Source organism: Lepisma saccharinum, chromosome 15, assembly GCF_977018435.1.
Source record: "Lepisma saccharinum chromosome 15, izLepSacc3.1, whole genome shotgun sequence".
In the NCBI taxonomy this organism is placed as follows: Eukaryota; Metazoa; Arthropoda; class Insecta; order Zygentoma; family Lepismatidae; genus Lepisma; species Lepisma saccharinum.
Window position 1 is genome coordinate 60,210,118 of NC_139243.1, and position 19,678 is coordinate 60,229,795.

The 19,678-nt window shown below is 41.4% G+C and overlaps 1 protein-coding gene across 1 annotated transcript; it reads left to right on the forward strand.

The window, feature by feature from the left end:
* Positions 1 to 1,333: 1,333 nt before the first annotated feature.
* Positions 1,334 to 19,330, forward strand: LOC145999277 (uncharacterized). Its single transcript, XM_083136214.1, has 8 exons — positions 1,334 to 2,708; positions 3,792 to 3,919; positions 7,095 to 7,160; positions 9,058 to 10,276; positions 11,360 to 11,487; positions 14,663 to 14,728; positions 16,625 to 17,843; positions 18,711 to 19,330. Exons 1-8 carry the CDS (start codon positions 1,334 to 1,336, stop codon positions 19,328 to 19,330), a joined length of 4,821 nt encoding a protein of 1,606 aa, XP_082992340.1.
* Positions 19,331 to 19,678: the final 348 nt, after the last annotated feature.

Sequence of the window (19,678 nt, forward strand, 5' to 3'; positions counted from 1 at the left end):
TTTCGTTACAATTGTAATTCGCCTTTTTTTTTACAGATATTTTTGGGGGTTCTACTTTTGTGTGTTTACATATTTCCCTAGTTTTTTTTTCTGGGATAGCGAGATGACATTTGATATTCCGCCTCCCTATGCACCGTCCCCTTTACCTCCACCCTCACCTTCAACTTTGGAATTTGTTAGTAGTTTATTGTTACCCCAGCAACATACTCCCGTGCGTGACTTTGTACGTTTTAATACCTTCAAATTCCTTTTTACGGATTTGCCTTTGTTACATGGACGGGATATCCACCTTTTGTTTAATTTCATGTTTAGACTCCATAAGATTGTTAATTTGGAATTGCTCGATGTTGAGTCTGTTTTGTTATGGGCCCTACAGTATACCTTACCCCCACTTACAGAGATTTGGATGGAAGGCCTCTTACAAAAGTTGCCCTGGCATTTATTTAAGTTAATGGTTTGGAATCGATTGGTTCCATATTCCTTATTGTTGCCCTTTCAGAACGAGGTTTTACATCGGGTGCAGCAACCCGGAGAAAGCTTATATTCTTTCGTTCGAGATATTTTCGATGCTTGTCAAACCCTCCCGGTGGATTGGTCTGAAGCTCAGTTGTTACGCACGATAATTGAGGGTATCAATTTCCCAGCTCGCGCGTTACTTTTGGGGCATTCTTGTCCTCAAACTGTTGGGGATCTACTCCTTTTGGCACAAAACATCTGGCAGTCGGAATTGAAATGGAATCTCCAGCAACAACCTGACACTGCGGCCATTCCGGCTCATGTGCCTTTGGCGGACGATTCCGCGGATTGCGATACTTCGTCCCATGATCCCCCTTCAGTTCAATCATGTATGCCCGCGGTAGCGTCTTCAACGCAGCCAGATTCTGGTTTCAATTTACATTTGCCTTCTAGCGCAATGCAGGTGGCCACACCTCCTGTTTCGTTACACGCCGAATATCCATTTTTGTTTGAAGGTCACTCAACACCCACAATGCGGGTGCTCCTTAATCAACAGCCTGTTTTGGCGTTACTAGACACCGCTGCGTCGGTATCTATAATTTCTTCTTCCTTACTCAATACACTTAACGGTTCTTTTCCTATTTTTTCTGATCATTCCATCGAATTGAGAGACGTTACTAATCATTCATTTTCTTTATCCTCCTTTTGTTACCTACCTTTGCGACTCGACCGACTTACTTGGCAATGGCGCTTTTGGGTGTCGGAAGCTCTCCCCTTTTCAGTAATTTTGGGCACGGATTTTTTGGTCCATACCAAGGCGACCATTTCTTTTGAGACGCAACTTTTATCCTTTCCTTTTCATCAGGAGGGTGTACCTATGGCTTTCCCTGAACTTACTCAGATACCTATCTCTGAGGCCCCTTCGGGTTCCTCCTCGAGTTCGCCGGATACTTCTCAGGTGTCCGCCATTACCGATCCTCTTCCTGTTCATTTAGATAACCAATCCTTACAATCATTGTTACTTCAATTTCAGGATGTGGTTACGGAAAAGGTTGGTACTTGCACTTTGGATCCGGTTTCGATACCTGTTATTTCAGATATCCCCTTTCGATCAAAACCCTTCCAGCTAAATCCTGTTAAAACTGACATAATGAGGACACAGATTGAAGAGTTGCAGGCTCAGCACATCATAGAACCCTGCCGGTCATCTTACTCCAGCCCGGCCTTTCTGGTTCCAAAAAAGAACGGTACTTACCGTCTAGTATGCTCATATAAGAACCTTAACCGTCTGATAGCGTATGATCAATTTCCACAACCGCGCATAGACTTATTGTTTCAACATCTCCAATCAGCGGCGGTATTCTCTTGTTTGGATCTCTGCCAGTCGTTCCATCAGATACGGTTAGATGAGAGAAGTAAAGACTTGACAGCATTTGTCACTTCCTTTGGCCAGTATCGATATACTCGCGTTCCGTTCGGCATCAATCTTGGAACTCAGATATTGTCAAGAGTTCTTGATGAGGTGTTGGGGAAGTTTAAATACAAGTTCCTTTTGACCTATGCAGATGATTTATTGATATATTCACCTGACGAATCGTCTCATATGGAACATCTTAGAGAGGTCCTTCAGGTTTTGCGATCGGCTGGTCTTACTGTTAACCCGGATAAATCTATTTGGATGGCGTCAGAAATTAAGTATCTCGGTTATATTGTTCGTAAGGGCCAGATGGTTATGGATCCGGATCGGATTTCAGCCATCCAAGATATTCCGGCTCCTAAAAGCCAGAAGGGTGTTTCTCAGGTCATGGGTTTACTCTCGTATTATTCCCGATTTCTTCCCCAATTCGCTGATCGTACGTCTTTTCTGACAGATAAGCGGAAGAAAGACACTACCTTTGTGTGGACTGCCGAGGATCAAACTCGGTTTGACAATTTGAAAGCCGCATTTATTGAACATACGGTTCTGGCCTTGCCCGATTTTACAAAGGAGTTTGTTCTTCAAACGGATGCTTCAAGTTTAGCACTGGGTGCTACCTTAAACCAACGTGAAGTGGATGGCTCTTTGCGTCCCATTGCATTTGCATCGCGAAAGCGTACGACCTTGGAACGTAAACAATCTATATATGAAGCGGAGTGTTGTGCTGTGGTGTTTGGCTTCAAGAAATTTGAAACATATTTAACTTCTAAACACTTTGTTCTCCAAACAGATAATCAGGCTCTGTCTTGGTTGTTAAAACACCCTGAACAATTTGGTAAGTTTGGTCGATGGCTTTTGTATTTGTCTCGTTTCTCTTACCATGTAGAACACATTTCTTCTGCTAAAAATCCGGTGGCCGACTGTCTTTCACGCATGCATTCTTCTGATGATTTTATGGTAACATCTCCGTCTTGTACCAGTTTGGCTTGCGCGGCTCCCAAATTCAATATCATTCCCTTCAATAAATCAGATATTGCGGTTCTGCAAAGCCAGGATCCAGATTTGTCTCTTATTATTACGCAGTTGAAGGATAATCAACAGGTTAAGCATTATAATTTGCATCAGGATCTGTTGATTTGGCAGCCGCCTCGTTCTACTTCTTCTCTAGTTGTTGTTCCTCACGTGCTTCGACATTTATTATGTCGTTATTATCATGACACCCCTGTTGGTGGTGCGCATTTAGGCGTCAATAAAACCATCAAGAAAATGGCGACGCTTTTCTGGTGGCCTACTTATTTCTCTGATATCCGCAAATATGTCCGTTCTTGTGACATTTGTCAGAGGGCCAAACTAGCTGTCCGTAAACCTCCTGGCTTTTTATCTTCTGAGGTTATACGACACCCTTGGCGTCGATTATATATCGATTTGGTTGGTCCTCTTGTTCGTTCCACTAAGGGTAATGTGTACATTTTGGTGGTGGTGGATGCCTTTTCCAAGTGGGTGTCCCTGTTTCCGCTCAGGTCGGCTACATCCCATCATATTATTGACAAGCTACGCACCTTGTTTTTGTTGTTTGGTGCTCCATGTGAGTTGGTCTCGGATAATGCTTCTTATTTTCGTTCTAACCTCTTTAATAATTTTCTATTCGAGTCAAATATTCGTCATATTTACACTAGTGCTTATTACCCCAATCCTTCCTTAGCGGAGAGATTCATACGGAACCTTAAGGCTTCATTAATTTGTTACCATTCTAAGGATCACTCCAAATGGGACACTCATCTGGAAAGCATAGCTTTTGCCTTCAATACCGCCCAGCATGATAGCACTCATACATCTCCATCTAAAATTATTTTGGGTCGAGACATAGACGGTCCGATGAATTTTTTTTGGGAGTTACAAACTGATTCCGAATTGGCAGCTCCTCCTTCGCCGGAGCGGGCACAGCGCTGGGGAGAGGCTTACCAACATCTATTAAAGTCTTGGCGTTCTCGCCAACTTAAATATGATCCTTCCAGATCCCAGGTTTCTCTGAAACCAGGCGATATGGTACTTTACCGTACCTTTCCCCATAGCAATGCATTGCTTCATATATCTTCGAAGCTTCAAGAGCGTTGGTTGGGTCCGGCCCAGGTGTTTAAAATGCTGGGTCCGGTTACCGTCATGCTGGTTGACCCTGACACTCAGCAAATCGTCCGAAAGGTTCATGTCTCCCATGTCAAGCCATATGTCATTCGTGACGAGGAAGTTGTTCCTCAATCGGTCGATTTAGCGGATTCAGATGTTGCTGCTACTCTTCAGTCTTCCCCCGTCCCTTGTTCATAACGGGCTTTGATATTCTTAAGGGGTAGTGCTTGGTTCATCCGATGTGTATCCTAGCTCTTTTTCTTAGATAGCTCTTGTATGTATATATATGGTGTATTTTATTCCCAAGGTGTATTGTTATGCACACAGGTATTATTCTTAAAATTAAGGCTTTTTGTGTATTTATGAATGATTTTATTCATTCTTTGCAAAGGTGTTTGTTAATACTGCTCATTATGCTCTCTTGAATATTGACTCTGTATATGTTGTGTATCCTATGGTTATACCTGCTTTTTGCATCTTTTGTAATAGTGCTACCTTCCTTTTCCCTGTTGTAGTAATTTCCCTCCTCTTCTTTCCTATTTCTTATATCTTCCTTCTCTCTTTTCTAGTTTTTGATTCCTGTTTTTTTTTTCTTTTCTATGTTTTTACTCCTACGAGGATGTGATGTACTACTGGTGCTCTTTTGGGAAATGGTTCAGTGTTACAACTCTCTTTACAACTCGGCGTAGCCTTTTAATGCATGCATAGGAATGACAACGTAGCAGATATGTTTCAGTCAGGAGAGAGTTGAATTTTGTCAGACATCGAGGTGTTTCGAACGGGAGGTGTGCACGATGTTCTGCAAATTGGAGGATCGACAACAGAATTGGTTTTCAAAATTTTGAACTTTACGTGTTAATTATGAAAATTGTCAGAGTTGAACTCTGATTGGTGATTACGATTTAGTGTGCTTATTATGTGTTTTGTTAATTTTTTGGGATTTTTTTTACTAGTATTACTTGCTTTACCATTTCTTATATTGTTGGTCAATAATGGGTATATATTTGCGTGCTAACATTTTTCTTGGTAATTTGCATTGCCTTCTCTATATCAGTGGGTTTTCTTTTCTCTTTTCTAGTGGGGGTATTTGTAACGTTTGCTTTACTTTTGCTTTACAAACTTTACACATTCAAAAAAAGTGAAGAAAAAGCGACGTTCCCTTTTTTTAGCCATCGGATGTCGCCTTACCTCACGATGACTTCTGGTGCTGCCTCTAGCGGCGATTTCTGCCGCACTGGTCAGCTCGTAAAATACGCTGCTTCAGTCAGTCGGCGTGTGCGTTTCGCCTCTCGCAGCTACTTCCTACTCCCGCTCCGAACGGCAGGTGCCTGTGCTTGGGCACGACGTCTAATCCTTCGTCGGCAAGAGATACTACTCCACCACAGCTTGCAGAAGTGAAGCCTGCCATTCCAACCGTTAACAAGTAGAAGCCTGTTGAATGAGTATAGCGGAAGGATGGCGTGGGCCTTTGTGTGTATTGAACGCTAGTGGAGGTATGTACAAAAACTATCTCTTTGACCGTGATATGGGAATGGTGATTACATCTTGCGATCTTGCCGTTCGCTGCTAATATTTGATAACTTGCTTTGACTTTGATGGAACCTTGAGTAACGAATTCTATAAAACAAACAGTAGTTTCTCCTTCAGTTGTCCCCCCCCCCCCTTTTTGCCTTTTTTCGTTTCTCTCGGTGAACTTTCTGATAAGTGTTTGAAACCAATGCATGTATTGGTGAGTGCGCGTTAACCAAAAAAAAGGAGCAAAGGAAAGAAGGCGTGTGTATGCACGCGTGAACTTGTACTATATTGCTGACGCGTTTTATAATCTGATATTCTCAAAAATCCTACACAAAACGTGACTAGCTGCATAATCGAACTATTTAATAAAGTTTATCCACGCACAGGCAGCGTATGAAGATTGACAGTGAAGCACACCTTTTTTGATCGCCCAAAAGTTGTGTCAGTGAAGTTAAATGCACGCACGTGCGCACTTGATAGTTAAACCAGTAGAAAATCGCGACTCTTGCCGTCTTGTCCCAATTTACTACCTCGTAGTTTAATAACCTACCTGTCCGCCTTTTGGTAGCACTAGCTATGCAATAGAAATAAAAAAATAAAAAAAATAAAAAAATAAAAAATAAAAGGCAGCAGGTGCAATTTAACTAAAAGTAAGGTAATTTAAAAACTAAAAGAGAGGCATTTTGATTAAGCATAAAAGAGAGGCATTTTGATTAAGCATAAAAGAGAGGCGTTTGATTAAGCATAAAAGAGAGGCGTTTGATTAAGCATAAAAGAGAGGCATTTGATTAAGCGTAAAAGAGAGGCATTTTGATTAAGCATAAAAGAGAGGCATTTGATTAAGCATAAAAGAGAGGCATTTGATTAAGCGTAAAGGAGAGGCATTTGATTAAGCGTAAAAGAGATGCGTTTGATTAAGCATAAAAGAGAGGTATTTGATTAAGTATAAAAGAGAGGCATTTCTTGATTTAAATAATAATAGCGGGGTGCTTTTTTTATAAACTGCACTTTTAAGGTAATTTACAGACACAAATTTGTGCACGCCAACTATTCTAGTGTCTCACCCAGCAAAGAACAAGGTTGTGATTAAACTGCATTTTATGTGCATGCTCGTGGTTTGTTAACATTAAAAATGAAAATTTATGTGAGAAGATTAAAATAGCGCGCAGGTCGCGCGGGTTGTTGTTAATATCACATTGCTTGTTAAAATTGCTCCCAACTCTAGTCTTTTGGGGGATTGTGTGTACTCGTAAAGTGTATTATTTTGGAACTTTGAATACATATATATTTGTTAAATTGAATTGGGGAGATCATTTAATTTATATTGGTTACATGCACTAAACAGTAAGATTTACATAACAAAAAAAAAGGATTGGTCGAAAGCCCAAATTGAAGTTAACGTTAAAGGACAACTGTTAGACTACACGTTTGGCAACGTTGGGGAAGGAGAAAGGATATTACGTCGGGAGAACATAAGCATTAAACCTAGATTACAGCGGAGAAGGCAAGTATTGCTATCCACTGACGAACCCTTCGAAACTATTGCATAAGTGTGCGTAATTCATAAGTTTCTTTATTTCAGGGTCCCCTTTTTGTCTCGTGCTTCTTGTGCTTGCTGCCCGTAAACTCTCGCAGTACGGTGCAGGAAGTACGACACAAGAAGATAAAAACTTGTAGCGTGAAGTGTGGACATTAAAGTTTTTTTACCTTTGTATGCGATCGCAGCCCAGTCGTTTCCAATTAATTATTTTGTGCGATCGCGTTTGACCACACTGTTACGTCACAAATTTGGTACCAGAGCATCGTTTCTTTGATTCATTGCGGCATCATTACTGTTGTTATTATATAACCTGACAATTTTTTTTCCCTCCCGATTGTTTTTTGACCCCCCCCCCCTTTTTTGGGTAATTGATTTTTTTTCTTTTTCCTTTTCAGGTCTCCGTTTTTCCTCCATATATATTGTTTTGCTACACTATCTTTTGTGCAATTTGTAACTGGGTGCAGTTCAAAATTAGTAGCGGTGCCTTTTTTCGATCTAAGCAACCAACATTGTACCTTTTCGTTACAATTGTAATTCGCCTTTTTTTTTACAGATATTTTTGGGGGTTCTACTTTTGTGTGTTTACATATTTCCCTAGTTTTTTTTCTGGGATAGCGAGATGACATTTGATATTCCGCCTCCCTATGCACCGTCCCCTTTACCTCCACCCTCACCTTCAACTTTGGAATTTGTTAGTAGTTTATTGTTACCCCAGCAACATACTCCCGTGCGTGACTTTGTACGTTTTAATACCTTCAAATTCCTTTTTACGGATTTGCCTTTGTTACATGGACGGGATATCCACCTTTTGTTTAATTTCATGTTTAGACTCCATAAGATTGTTAATTTGGAATTGCTCGATGTTGAGTCTGTTTTGTTATGGGCCCTACAGTATACCTTACCCCCACTTACAGAGATTTGGATGGAAGGCCTCTTACAAAAGTTGCCCTGGCATTTATTTAAGTTAATGGTTTGGAATCGATTGGTTCCATATTCCTTATTGTTGCCCTTTCAGAACGAGGTTTTACATCGGGTGCAGCAACCCGGAGAAAGCTTATATTCTTTCGTTCGAGATATTTTCGATGCTTGTCAAACCCTCCCGGTGGATTGGTCTGAAGCTCAGTTGTTACGCACGATAATTGAGGGTATCAATTTCCCAGCTCGCGCGTTACTTTTGGGGCATTCTTGTCCTCAAACTGTTGGGGATCTACTCCTTTTGGCACAAAACATCTGGCAGTCGGAATTGAAATGGAATCTCCAGCAACAACCTGACACTGCGGCCATTCCGGCTCATGTGCCTTTGGCGGACGATTCCGCGGATTGCGATACTTCGTCCCATGATCCCCCTTCAGTTCAATCATGTATGCCCGCGGTAGCGTCTTCAACGCAGCCAGATTCTGGTTTCAATTTACATTTGCCTTCTAGCGCAATGCAGGTGGCCACACCTCCTGTTTCGTTACACGCCGAATATCCATTTTTGTTTGAAGGTCACTCAACACCCACAATGCGGGTGCTCCTTAATCAACAGCCTGTTTTGGCGTTACTAGACACCGCTGCGTCGGTATCTATAATTTCTTCTTCCTTACTCAATACACTTAACGGTTCTTTTCCTATTTTTTCTGATCATTCCATCGAATTGAGAGACGTTACTAATCATTCATTTTCTTTATCCTCCTTTTGTTACCTACCTTTGCGACTCGACCGACTTACTTGGCAATGGCGCTTTTGGGTGTCGGAAGCTCTCCCCTTTTCAGTAATTTTGGGCACGGATTTTTTGGTCCATACCAAGGCGACCATTTCTTTTGAGACGCAACTTTTATCCTTTCCTTTTCATCAGGAGGGTGTACCTATGGCTTTCCCTGAACTTACTCAGATACCTATCTCTGAGGCCCCTTCGGGTTCCTCCTCGAGTTCGCCGGATACTTCTCAGGTGTCCGCCATTACCGATCCTCTTCCTGTTCATTTAGATAACCAATCCTTACAATCATTGTTACTTCAATTTCAGGATGTGGTTACGGAAAAGGTTGGTACTTGCACTTTGGATCCGGTTTCGATACCTGTTATTTCAGATATCCCCTTTCGATCAAAACCCTTCCAGCTAAATCCTGTTAAAACTGACATAATGAGGACACAGATTGAAGAGTTGCAGGCTCAGCACATCATAGAACCCTGCCGGTCATCTTACTCCAGCCCGGCCTTTCTGGTTCCAAAAAAGAACGGTACTTACCGTCTAGTATGCTCATATAAGAACCTTAACCGTCTGATAGCGTATGATCAATTTCCACAACCGCGCATAGACTTATTGTTTCAACATCTCCAATCAGCGGCGGTATTCTCTTGTTTGGATCTCTGCCAGTCGTTCCATCAGATACGGTTAGATGAGAGAAGTAAAGACTTGACAGCATTTGTCACTTCCTTTGGCCAGTATCGATATACTCGCGTTCCGTTCGGCATCAATCTTGGAACTCAGATATTGTCAAGAGTTCTTGATGAGGTGTTGGGGAAGTTTAAATACAAGTTCCTTTTGACCTATGCAGATGATTTATTGATATATTCACCTGACGAATCGTCTCATATGGAACATCTTAGAGAGGTCCTTCAGGTTTTGCGATCGGCTGGTCTTACTGTTAACCCGGATAAATCTATTTGGATGGCGTCAGAAATTAAGTATCTCGGTTATATTGTTCGTAAGGGCCAGATGGTTATGGATCCGGATCGGATTTCAGCCATCCAAGATATTCCGGCTCCTAAAAGCCAGAAGGGTGTTTCTCAGGTCATGGGTTTACTCTCGTATTATTCCCGATTTCTTCCCCAATTCGCTGATCGTACGTCTTTTCTGACAGATAAGCGGAAGAAAGACACTACCTTTGTGTGGACTGCCGAGGATCAAACTCGGTTTGACAATTTGAAAGCCGCATTTATTGAACATACGGTTCTGGCCTTGCCCGATTTTACAAAGGAGTTTGTTCTTCAAACGGATGCTTCAAGTTTAGCACTGGGTGCTACCTTAAACCAACGTGAAGTGGATGGCTCTTTGCGTCCCATTGCATTTGCATCGCGAAAGCGTACGACCTTGGAACGTAAACAATCTATATATGAAGCGGAGTGTTGTGCTGTGGTGTTTGGCTTCAAGAAATTTGAAACATATTTAACTTCTAAACACTTTGTTCTCCAAACAGATAATCAGGCTCTGTCTTGGTTGTTAAAACACCCTGAACAATTTGGTAAGTTTGGTCGATGGCTTTTGTATTTGTCTCGTTTCTCTTACCATGTAGAACACATTTCTTCTGCTAAAAATCCGGTGGCCGACTGTCTTTCACGCATGCATTCTTCTGATGATTTTATGGTAACATCTCCGTCTTGTACCAGTTTGGCTTGCGCGGCTCCCAAATTCAATATCATTCCCTTCAATAAATCAGATATTGCGGTTCTGCAAAGCCAGGATCCAGATTTGTCTCTTATTATTACGCAGTTGAAGGATAATCAACAGGTTAAGCATTATAATTTGCATCAGGATCTGTTGATTTGGCAGCCGCCTCGTTCTACTTCTTCTCTAGTTGTTGTTCCTCACGTGCTTCGACATTTATTATGTCGTTATTATCATGACACCCCTGTTGGTGGTGCGCATTTAGGCGTCAATAAAACCATCAAGAAAATGGCGACGCTTTTCTGGTGGCCTACTTATTTCTCTGATATCCGCAAATATGTCCGTTCTTGTGACATTTGTCAGAGGGCCAAACTAGCTGTCCGTAAACCTCCTGGCTTTTTATCTTCTGAGGTTATACGACACCCTTGGCGTCGATTATATATCGATTTGGTTGGTCCTCTTGTTCGTTCCACTAAGGGTAATGTGTACATTTTGGTGGTGGTGGATGCCTTTTCCAAGTGGGTGTCCCTGTTTCCGCTCAGGTCGGCTACATCCCATCATATTATTGACAAGCTACGCACCTTGTTTTTGTTGTTTGGTGCTCCATGTGAGTTGGTCTCGGATAATGCTTCTTATTTTCGTTCTAACCTCTTTAATAATTTTCTATTCGAGTCAAATATTCGTCATATTTACACTAGTGCTTATTACCCCAATCCTTCCTTAGCGGAGAGATTCATACGGAACCTTAAGGCTTCATTAATTTGTTACCATTCTAAGGATCACTCCAAATGGGACACTCATCTGGAAAGCATAGCTTTTGCCTTCAATACCGCCCAGCATGATAGCACTCATACATCTCCATCTAAAATTATTTTGGGTCGAGACATAGACGGTCCGATGAATTTTTTTTGGGAGTTACAAACTGATTCCGAATTGGCAGCTCCTCCTTCGCCGGAGCGGGCACAGCGCTGGGGAGAGGCTTACCAACATCTATTAAAGTCTTGGCGTTCTCGCCAACTTAAATATGATCCTTCCAGATCCCAGGTTTCTCTGAAACCAGGCGATATGGTACTTTACCGTACCTTTCCCCATAGCAATGCATTGCTTCATATATCTTCGAAGCTTCAAGAGCGTTGGTTGGGTCCGGCCCAGGTGTTTAAAATGCTGGGTCCGGTTACCGTCATGCTGGTTGACCCTGACACTCAGCAAATCGTCCGAAAGGTTCATGTCTCCCATGTCAAGCCATATGTCATTCGTGACGAGGAAGTTGTTCCTCAATCGGTCGATTTAGCGGATTCAGATGTTGCTGCTACTCTTCAGTCTTCCCCCGTCCCTTGTTCATAACGGGCTTTGATATTCTTAAGGGGTAGTGCTTGGTTCATCCGATGTGTATCCTAGCTCTTTTTCTTAGATAGCTCTTGTATGTATATATATGGTGTATTTTATTCCCAAGGTGTATTGTTATGCACACAGGTATTATTCTTAAAATTAAGGCTTTTTGTGTATTTATGAATGATTTTATTCATTCTTTGCAAAGGTGTTTGTTAATACTGCTCATTATGCTCTCTTGAATATTGACTCTGTATATGTTGTGTATCCTATGGTTATACCTGCTTTTTGCATCTTTTGTAATAGTGCTACCTTCCTTTTCCCTGTTGTAGTAATTTCCCTCCTCTTCTTTCCTATTTCTTATATCTTCCTTCTCTCTTTTCTAGTTTTTGATTCCTGTTTTTTTTTTCTTTTCTATGTTTTTACTCCTACGAGGATGTGATGTACTACTGGTGCTCTTTTGGGAAATGGTTCAGTGTTACAACTCTCTTTACAACTCGGCGTAGCCTTTTAATGCATGCATAGGAATGACAACGTAGCAGATATGTTTCAGTCAGGAGAGAGTTGAATTTTGTCAGACATCGAGGTGTTTCGAACGGGAGGTGTGCACGATGTTCTGCAAATTGGAGGATCGACAACAGAATTGGTTTTCAAAATTTTGAACTTTACGTGTTAATTATGAAAATTGTCAGAGTTGAACTCTGATTGGTGATTACGATTTAGTGTGCTTATTATGTGTTTTGTTAATTTTTTGGGATTTTTTTTACTAGTATTACTTGCTTTACCATTTCTTATATTGTTGGTCAATAATGGGTATATATTTGCGTGCTAACATTTTTCTTGGTAATTTGCATTGCCTTCTCTATATCAGTGGGTTTTCTTTTCTCTTTTCTAGTGGGGGTATTTGTAACGTTTGCTTTACTTTTGCTTTACAAACTTTACACATTCAAAAAAAGTGAAGAAAAAGCGACGTTCCCTTTTTTTAGCCATCGGATGTCGCCTTACCTCACGATGACTTCTGGTGCTGCCTCTAGCGGCGATTTCTGCCGCACTGGTCAGCTCGTAAAATACGCTGCTTCAGTCAGTCGGCGTGTGCGTTTCGCCTCTCGCAGCTACTTCCTACTCCCGCTCCGAACGGCAGGTGCCTGTGCTTGGGCACGACGTCTAATCCTTCGTCGGCAAGAGATACTACTCCACCACAGCTTGCAGAAGTGAAGCCTGCCATTCCAACCGTTAACAAGTAGAAGCCTGTTGAATGAGTATAGCGGAAGGATGGCGTGGGCCTTTGTGTGTATTGAACGCTAGTGGAGGTATGTACAAAAACTATCTCTTTGACCGTGATATGGGAATGGTGATTACATCTTGCGATCTTGCCGTTCGCTGCTAATATTTGATAACTTGCTTTGACTTTGATGGAACCTTGAGTAACGAATTCTATAAAACAAACAGTAGTTTCTCCTTCAGTTGTCCCCCCCCCCCCTTTTTGCCTTTTTTCGTTTCTCTCGGTGAACTTTCTGATAAGTGTTTGAAACCAATGCATGTATTGGTGAGTGCGCGTTAACCAAAAAAAAGGAGCAAAGGAAAGAAGGCGTGTGTATGCACGCGTGAACTTGTACTATATTGCTGACGCGTTTTATAATCTGATATTCTCAAAAATCCTACACAAAACGTGACTAGCTGCATAATCGAACTATTTAATAAAGTTTATCCACGCACAGGCAGCGTATGAAGATTGACAGTGAAGCACACCTTTTTTGATCGCCCAAAAGTTGTGTCAGTGAAGTTAAATGCACGCACGTGCGCACTTGATAGTTAAACCAGTAGAAAATCGCGACTCTTGCCGTCTTGTCCCAATTTACTACCTCGTAGTTTAATAACCTACCTGTCCGCCTTTTGGTAGCACTAGCTATGCAATAGAAATAAAAAAATAAAAAAAATAAAAAAATAAAAAATAAAAGGCAGCAGGTGCAATTTAACTAAAAGTAAGGTAATTTAAAAACTAAAAGAGAGGCATTTTGATTAAGCATAAAAGAGAGGCATTTTGATTAAGCATAAAAGAGAGGCGTTTGATTAAGCATAAAAGAGAGGCGTTTGATTAAGCATAAAAGAGAGGCATTTGATTAAGCGTAAAAGAGAGGCATTTTGATTAAGCATAAAAGAGAGGCATTTGATTAAGCATAAAAGAGAGGCATTTGATTAAGCGTAAAGGAGAGGCATTTGATTAAGCGTAAAAGAGATGCGTTTGATTAAGCATAAAAGAGAGGTATTTGATTAAGTATAAAAGAGAGGCATTTCTTGATTTAAATAATAATAGCGGGGTGCTTTTTTTATAAACTGCACTTTTAAGGTAATTTACAGACACAAATTTGTGCACGCCAACTATTCTAGTGTCTCACCCAGCAAAGAACAAGGTTGTGATTAAACTGCATTTTATGTGCATGCTCGTGGTTTGTTAACATTAAAAATGAAAATTTATGTGAGAAGATTAAAATAGCGCGCAGGTCGCGCGGGTTGTTGTTAATATCACATTGCTTGTTAAAATTGCTCCCAACTCTAGTCTTTTGGGGGATTGTGTGTACTCGTAAAGTGTATTATTTTGGAACTTTGAATACATATATATTTGTTAAATTGAATTGGGGAGATCATTTAATTTATATTGGTTACATGCACTAAACAGTAAGATTTACATAACAAAAAAAAAGGATTGGTCGAAAGCCCAAATTGAAGTTAACGTTAAAGGACAACTGTTAGACTACACGTTTGGCAACGTTGGGGAAGGAGAAAGGATATTACGTCGGGAGAACATAAGCATTAAACCTAGATTACAGCGGAGAAGGCAAGTATTGCTATCCACTGACGAACCCTTCGAAACTATTGCATAAGTGTGCGTAATTCATAAGTTTCTTTATTTCAGGGTCCCCTTTTTGTCTCGTGCTTCTTGTGCTTGCTGCCCGTAAACTCTCGCAGTACGGTGCAGGAAGTACGACACAAGAAGATAAAAACTTGTAGCGTGAAGTGTGGACATTAAAGTTTTTTTACCTTTGTATGCGATCGCAGCCCAGTCGTTTCCAATTAATTATTTTGTGCGATCGCGTTTGACCACACTGTTACGTCACAAATTTGGTACCAGAGCATCGTTTCTTTGATTCATTGCGGCATCATTACTGTTGTTATTATATAACCTGACAATTTTTTTTCCCTCCCGATTGTTTTTTGACCCCCCCCCTTTTTTGGGTAATTGATTTTTTTTCTTTTTCCTTTTCAGGTCTCCGTTTTTCCTCCATATATATTGTTTTGCTACACTATCTTTTGTGCAATTTGTAACTGGGTGCAGTTCAAAATTAGTAGCGGTGCCTTTTTTCGATCTAAGCAACCAACATTGTACCTTTTCGTTACAATTGTAATTCGCCTTTTTTTTTACAGATATTTTTGGGGGTTCTACTTTTGTGTGTTTACATATTTCCCTAGTTTTTTTTTCTGGGATAGCGAGATGACATTTGATATTCCGCCTCCCTATGCACCGTCCCCTTTACCTCCACCCTCACCTTCAACTTTGGATTTTGTTAGTAGTTTATTGTTACCCCAGCAACATACTCCCGTGCGTGACTTTGTACGTTTTAATACCTTCAAATTCCTTTTTACGGATTTGCCTTTGTTACATGGACGGGATATCCACCTTTTGTTTAATTTCATGTTTAGACTCCATAAGATTGTTAATTTGGAATTGCTCGATGTTGAGTCTGTTTTGTTATGGGCCCTACAGTATACCTTACCCCCACTTACAGAGATTTGGATGGAAGGCCTCTTACAAAAGTTGCCCTGGCATTTATTTAAGTTAATGGTTTGGAATCGATTGGTTCCATATTCCTTATTGTTGCCCTTTCAGAACGAGGTTTTACATCGGGTGCAGCAACCCGGAGAAAGCTTATATTCTTTCGTTCGAGATATTTTCGATGCTTGTCAAACCCTCCCGGTGGATTGGTCTGAAGCTCAGTTGTTACGCACGATAATTGAGGGTATCAATTTCCCAGCTCGCGCGTTACTTTTGGGGCATTCTTGTCCTCAAACTGTTGGGGATCTACTCCTTTTGGCACAAAACATCTGGCAGTCGGAATTGAAATGGAATCTCCAGCAACAACCTGACACTGCGGCCATTCCGGCTCATGTGCCTTTGGCGGACGATTCCGCGGATTGCGATACTTCGTCCCATGATCCCCCTTCAGTTCAATCATGTATGCCCGCGGTAGCGTCTTCAACGCAGCCAGATTCTGGTTTCAATTTACATTTGCCTTCTAGCGCAATGCAGGTGGCCACACCTCCTGTTTCGTTACACGCCGAATATCCATTTTTGTTTGAAGGTCACTCAACACCCACAATGCGGGTGCTCCTTAATCAACAGCCTGTTTTGGCGTTACTAGACACCGCTGCGTCGGTATCTATAATTTCTTCTTCCTTACTCAATACACTTAACGGTTCTTTTCCTATTTTTTCTGATCATTCCATCGAATTGAGAGACGTTACTAATCATTCATTTTCTTTATCCTCCTTTTGTTACCTACCTTTGCGACTCGACCGACTTACTTGGCAATGGCGCTTTTGGGTGTCGGAAGCTCTCCCCTTTTCAGTAATTTTGGGCACGGATTTTTTGGTCCATACCAAGGCGACCATTTCTTTTGAGACGCAACTTTTATCCTTTCCTTTTCATCAGGAGGGTGTACCTATGGCTTTCCCTGAACTTACTCAGATACCTATCTCTGAGGCCCCTTCGGGTTCCTCCTCGAGTTCGCCGGATACTTCTCAGGTGTCCGCCATTACCGATCCTCTTCCTGTTCATTTAGATAACCAATCCTTACAATCATTGTTACTTCAATTTCAGGATGTGGTTACGGAAAAGGTTGGTACTTGCACTTTGGATCCGGTTTCGATACCTGTTATTTCAGATATCCCCTTTCGATCAAAACCCTTCCAGCTAAATCCTGTTAAAACTGACATAATGAGGACACAGATTGAAGAGTTGCAGGCTCAGCACATCATAGAACCCTGCCGGTCATCTTACTCCAGCCCGGCCTTTCTGGTTCCAAAAAAGAACGGTACTTACCGTCTAGTATGCTCATATAAGAACCTTAACCGTCTGATAGCGTATGATCAATTTCCACAACCGCGCATAGACTTATTGTTTCAACATCTCCAATCAGCGGCGGTATTCTCTTGTTTGGATCTCTGCCAGTCGTTCCATCAGATACGGTTAGATGAGAGAAGTAAAGACTTGACAGCATTTGTCACTTCCTTTGGCCAGTATCGATATACTCGCGTTCCGTTCGGCATCAATCTTGGAACTCAGATATTGTCAAGAGTTCTTGATGAGGTGTTGGGGAAGTTTAAATACAAGTTCCTTTTGACCTATGCAGATGATTTATTGATATATTCACCTGACGAATCGTCTCATATGGAACATCTTAGAGAGGTCCTTCAGGTTTTGCGATCGGCTGGTCTTACTGTTAACCCGGATAAATCTATTTGGATGGCGTCAGAAATTAAGTATCTCGGTTATATTGTTCGTAAGGGCCAGATGGTTATGGATCCGGATCGGATTTCAGCCATCCAAGATATTCCGGCTCCTAAAAGCCAGAAGGGTGTTTCTCAGGTCATGGGTTTACTCTCGTATTATTCCCGATTTCTTCCCCAATTCGCTGATCGTACGTCTTTTCTGACAGATAAGCGGAAGAAAGACACTACCTTTGTGTGGACTGCCGAGGATCAAACTCGGTTTGACAATTTGAAAGCCGCATTTATTGAACATACGGTTCTGGCCTTGCCCGATTTTACAAAGGAGTTTGTTCTTCAAACGGATGCTTCAAGTTTAGCACTGGGTGCTACCTTAAACCAACGTGAAGTGGATGGCTCTTTGCGTCCCATTGCATTTGCATCGCGAAAGCGTACGACCTTGGAACGTAAACAATCTATATATGAAGCGGAGTGTTGTGCTGTGGTGTTTGGCTTCAAGAAATTTGAAACATATTTAACTTCTAAACACTTTGTTCTCCAAACAGATAATCAGGCTCTGTCTTGGTTGTTAAAACACCCTGAACAATTTGGTAAGTTTGGTCGATGGCTTTTGTATTTGTCTCGTTTCTCTTACCATGTAGAACACATTTCTTCTGCTAAAAATCCGGTGGCCGACTGTCTTTCACGCATGCATTCTTCTGATGATTTTATGGTAACATCTCCGTCTTGTACCAGTTTGGCTTGCGCGGCTCCCAAATTCAATATCATTCCCTTCAATAAATCAGATATTGCGGTTCTGCAAAGCCAGGATCCAGATTTGTCTCTTATTATTACGCAGTTGAAGGATAATCAACAGGTTAAGCATTATAATTTGCATCAGGATCTGTTGATTTGGCAGCCGCCTCGTTCTACTTCTTCTCTAGTTGTTGTTCCTCACGTGCTTCGACATTTATTATGTCGTTATTATCATGACACCCCTGTTGGTGGTGCGCATTTAGGCGTCAATAAAACCATCAAGAAAATGGCGACGCTTTTCTGGTGGCCTACTTATTTCTCTGATATCCGCAAATATGTCCGTTCTTGTGACATTTGTCAGAGGGCCAAACTAGCTGTCCGTAAACCTCCTGGCTTTTTATCTTCTGAGGTTATACGACACCCTTGGCGTCGATTATATATCGATTTGGTTGGTCCTCTTGTTCGTTCCACTAAGGGTAATGTGTACATTTTGGTGGTGGTGGATGCCTTTTCCAAGTGGGTGTCCCTGTTTCCGCTCAGGTCGGCTACATCCCATCATATTATTGACAAGCTACGCACCTTGTTTTTGTTGTTTGGTGCTCCATGTGAGTTGGTCTCGGATAATGCTTCTTATTTTCGTTCTAACCTCTTTAATAATTTTCTATTCGAGTCAAATATTCGTCATATTTACACTAGTGCTTATTACCCCAATCCTTCCTTAGCGGAGAGATTCATACGGAATCTTAAGGCTTCATTAATTTGTTACCATTCTAAGGATCACTCCAAATGGGACACTCATCTGGAAAGCATAGCTTTTGCCTTCAATACCGCCCAGCATGATAGCACTCATACATCTCCATCTAAAATTATTTTGGGTCGAGACATAGACGGTCCGATGAATTTTTTTTGGGAGTTACAAACTGATTCCGAATTGGCAGCTCCTCCTTCGCCGGAGCGGGCACAGCGCTGGGGAGAGGCTTACCAACATCTATTAAAGTCTTGGCGTTCTCGCCAACTTAAATATGATCCTTCCAGATCCCAGGTTTCTCTGAAACCAGGCGATATGGTACTTTACCGTACCTTTCCCCATAGCAATGCATTGCTTCATATATCTTCGAAGCTTCAAGAGCGTTGGTTGGGTCCGGCCCAGGTGTTTAAAATGCTGGGTCCGGTTACCGTCATGCTGGTTGACCCTGACACTCAGCAAATCGTCCGAAAGGTTCATGTCTCCCATGTCAAGCCATATGTCATTCGTGACGAGGAAGTTGTTCCTCAATCGGTCGATTTAGCGGATTCAGATGTTGCTGCTACTCTTCAGTCTTCCCCCGTCCCTTGTTCATAACGGGCTTTGATATTCTTAAGGGGTAGTGCTTGGTTCATCCGATGTGTATCCTAGCTCTTTTTCTTAGATAGCTCTTGTATGTATATATATGGTGTATTTTATTCCCAAGGTGTATTGTTATGCACACAGGTATTATTCTTAAAATTAAGGCTTTTTGTGTATTTATGAATGATTTTATTCATTCTTTGCAAAGGTGTTTGTTAATACTGCTCATTATGCTCTCTTGAATATTGACTCTGTATATGTTGTGTATCCTATGGTTATACCTGCTTTTTGCATCTTTTGTAATAGTGCTACCTTCCTTTTCCCTGTTGTAGTAATTTCCCTCCTCTTCTTTCCTATTTCTTA